Source organism: Nanorana parkeri, unplaced genomic scaffold (assembly GCF_000935625.1).
Source record: "Nanorana parkeri isolate BGI_ZX_2015 unplaced genomic scaffold, ASM93562v1 scaffold2576, whole genome shotgun sequence".
Classification (NCBI taxonomy): Eukaryota; Metazoa; Chordata; class Amphibia; order Anura; family Dicroglossidae; genus Nanorana; species Nanorana parkeri.
In genome coordinates this window covers 116,172-117,867 of record NW_017308844.1, presented here as the reverse complement: position 1 = coordinate 117,867, position 1,696 = coordinate 116,172, and the positions used below count along the sequence as shown (strand labels likewise).

Genomic DNA, 1,696 nt, shown 5'->3' with positions numbered 1-1,696 from the left:
TCTCTGCCCCTCCCACAATGGTGAGATTTCCCCCAGTAGTTTGTGTCTCTGCCCCTCCCACAATGGTGAGATTCCCCCCAGTAGTTTGTGTCTCTGCCCCTCCCACAATGCTGAGATTTCCTCCAGTAGTTTGTTTCTCTGCCCCTCCCCCAATGGTGAGATTTCCTCCAGTAGTTTGTGTCTCTACCCCTCCCACAATGGTGAGATTTCCCCCAGTAGTTTGTGTCTCTGCCCCTCCCACAATGGTGAGATTCCCCTCCCCCTGTTTGTGTCCTCATTACCCCTCCCTCATCCTCACCTGGTAGCTGATTTTCGGGCCGAGAGTCGGATGGAATTCGCTGAAGAAAATACATTCGATTCTGCGGCTGGACATCACTGCAGAAAGGAAACATAATGCGTCATTTATAATCGGTTGAAGGACATTGATGGGACTCACGGCTGTCATCCTCATCCTTGCTACACCCCCTTGTGAGTGGATGACTTGGAATGAACACTCAGGTCAGGAGCTCTGAGCCCAACAAGGATGACACCAGCACCGCTGACTACCAACAGGACACACAATCCTTCTTTTGGCATCTCAGTGCTGCTTATCTCATGCAGCCTCTTTCCTGCCACTTCCTGTCTACATACACTCCAGTGAAGGCTGCATGACATTTCTCAGCACGGGTTTACTGATGGTGACAACAGTGGACCATGTCTGTGTAATGTGTCTTGTAATGGCCACTTGTAGTCTCCATCAGAAGCCCGTGTGAAATTGTGACAACTCTGAAGAACAATTGGAAGACAGGACAGAGCGTTGTCACCCTTTAACAGGAAGTGACTGAACAAAGACCTCCATGGCAGGGTCACCAGGGATTATTATAATGAAAGCTGCAGATAGATGTAGACCCAATCACTGGACTCTCCTATGAGCCCTGTATATCTGAATATGACTGTCGGGGGTCCTGGGGGGGTCACTACTAACCGGGGCCAGTGAGTGTGTCCCCAGAGGATGTCAGCTTCTATCAGTACAGCCGGGGACACCATCCAGAATACTTCACATCTCAGCAATACTCACTTAGGGCTCAGCAGACCCCTCCTACAAAGGTCCAGAGATCCCTCTTCCAATGTTCGGGTCCAGAGATCCCTCTTCCAATGTCCGGTTCCAGAGATCCCTCTTCCAATGTTCGGGTCCAGAGATCCCTCTTCCAATGTTCGGGTCCAGAGGTCCCTCTTCCAATGTTCGGGTCCAGAGGTCCCTCTTACAATGTTCAGGTCCAGGGGTCCCTCTTACAATGTTCGGGTCCAGAGATCCCTCTTACAATGTTCGGGTCCAGAGATCCCTCTTACAATGTTCGGGCCCGGAGATCCCTCCTATAATGTTCGGGTCCAGAGATCCCTCCTATAATGATGCAGTCCGAGGATTCTTCATACAATGTTTCTCTTCCAGTGTCACACCATTGCACTTTCTGCGCTTCAAGCCTCCCTCCCGCTAAGCCCCGCCCCCTCAGCTCTGATTGGTCAGATCTTTGTCGTTTGAATCCCGAACTAAGCTATAGAACACCGGAACAGACTGGCAGGGGGCGGGCACAATTGATGATTGGCAGGGCGTTGGCCTAATAGAGTGCGCGTGGCGGAGTGTTTCCTGACGGGAGACCGGAAGTGAGTGGCCAGGAGCCAGATGACAGCTGAGGGTAACTTGTTACATTGTATCCTC

General features: G+C 51.5%; 1 protein-coding gene across 1 annotated transcript in view; it reads right to left on the bottom strand.

The window, feature by feature from the left end:
• NPRL2 (NPR2-like, GATOR1 complex subunit) overlaps positions 1-379 on the bottom strand; it is an 8,777-nt gene extending 8,398 nt beyond the window's left edge. Inside the window, exon 1 of the mRNA XM_018573852.1 lies at positions 299-379. Within this exon, the coding sequence (XP_018429354.1) occupies positions 299-373 (75 nt within the window). The 5' untranslated portion in view covers positions 374-379. The remainder of the gene's footprint in view (positions 1-298) is intronic.
• Positions 380-1,696: the final 1,317 nt, after the last annotated feature.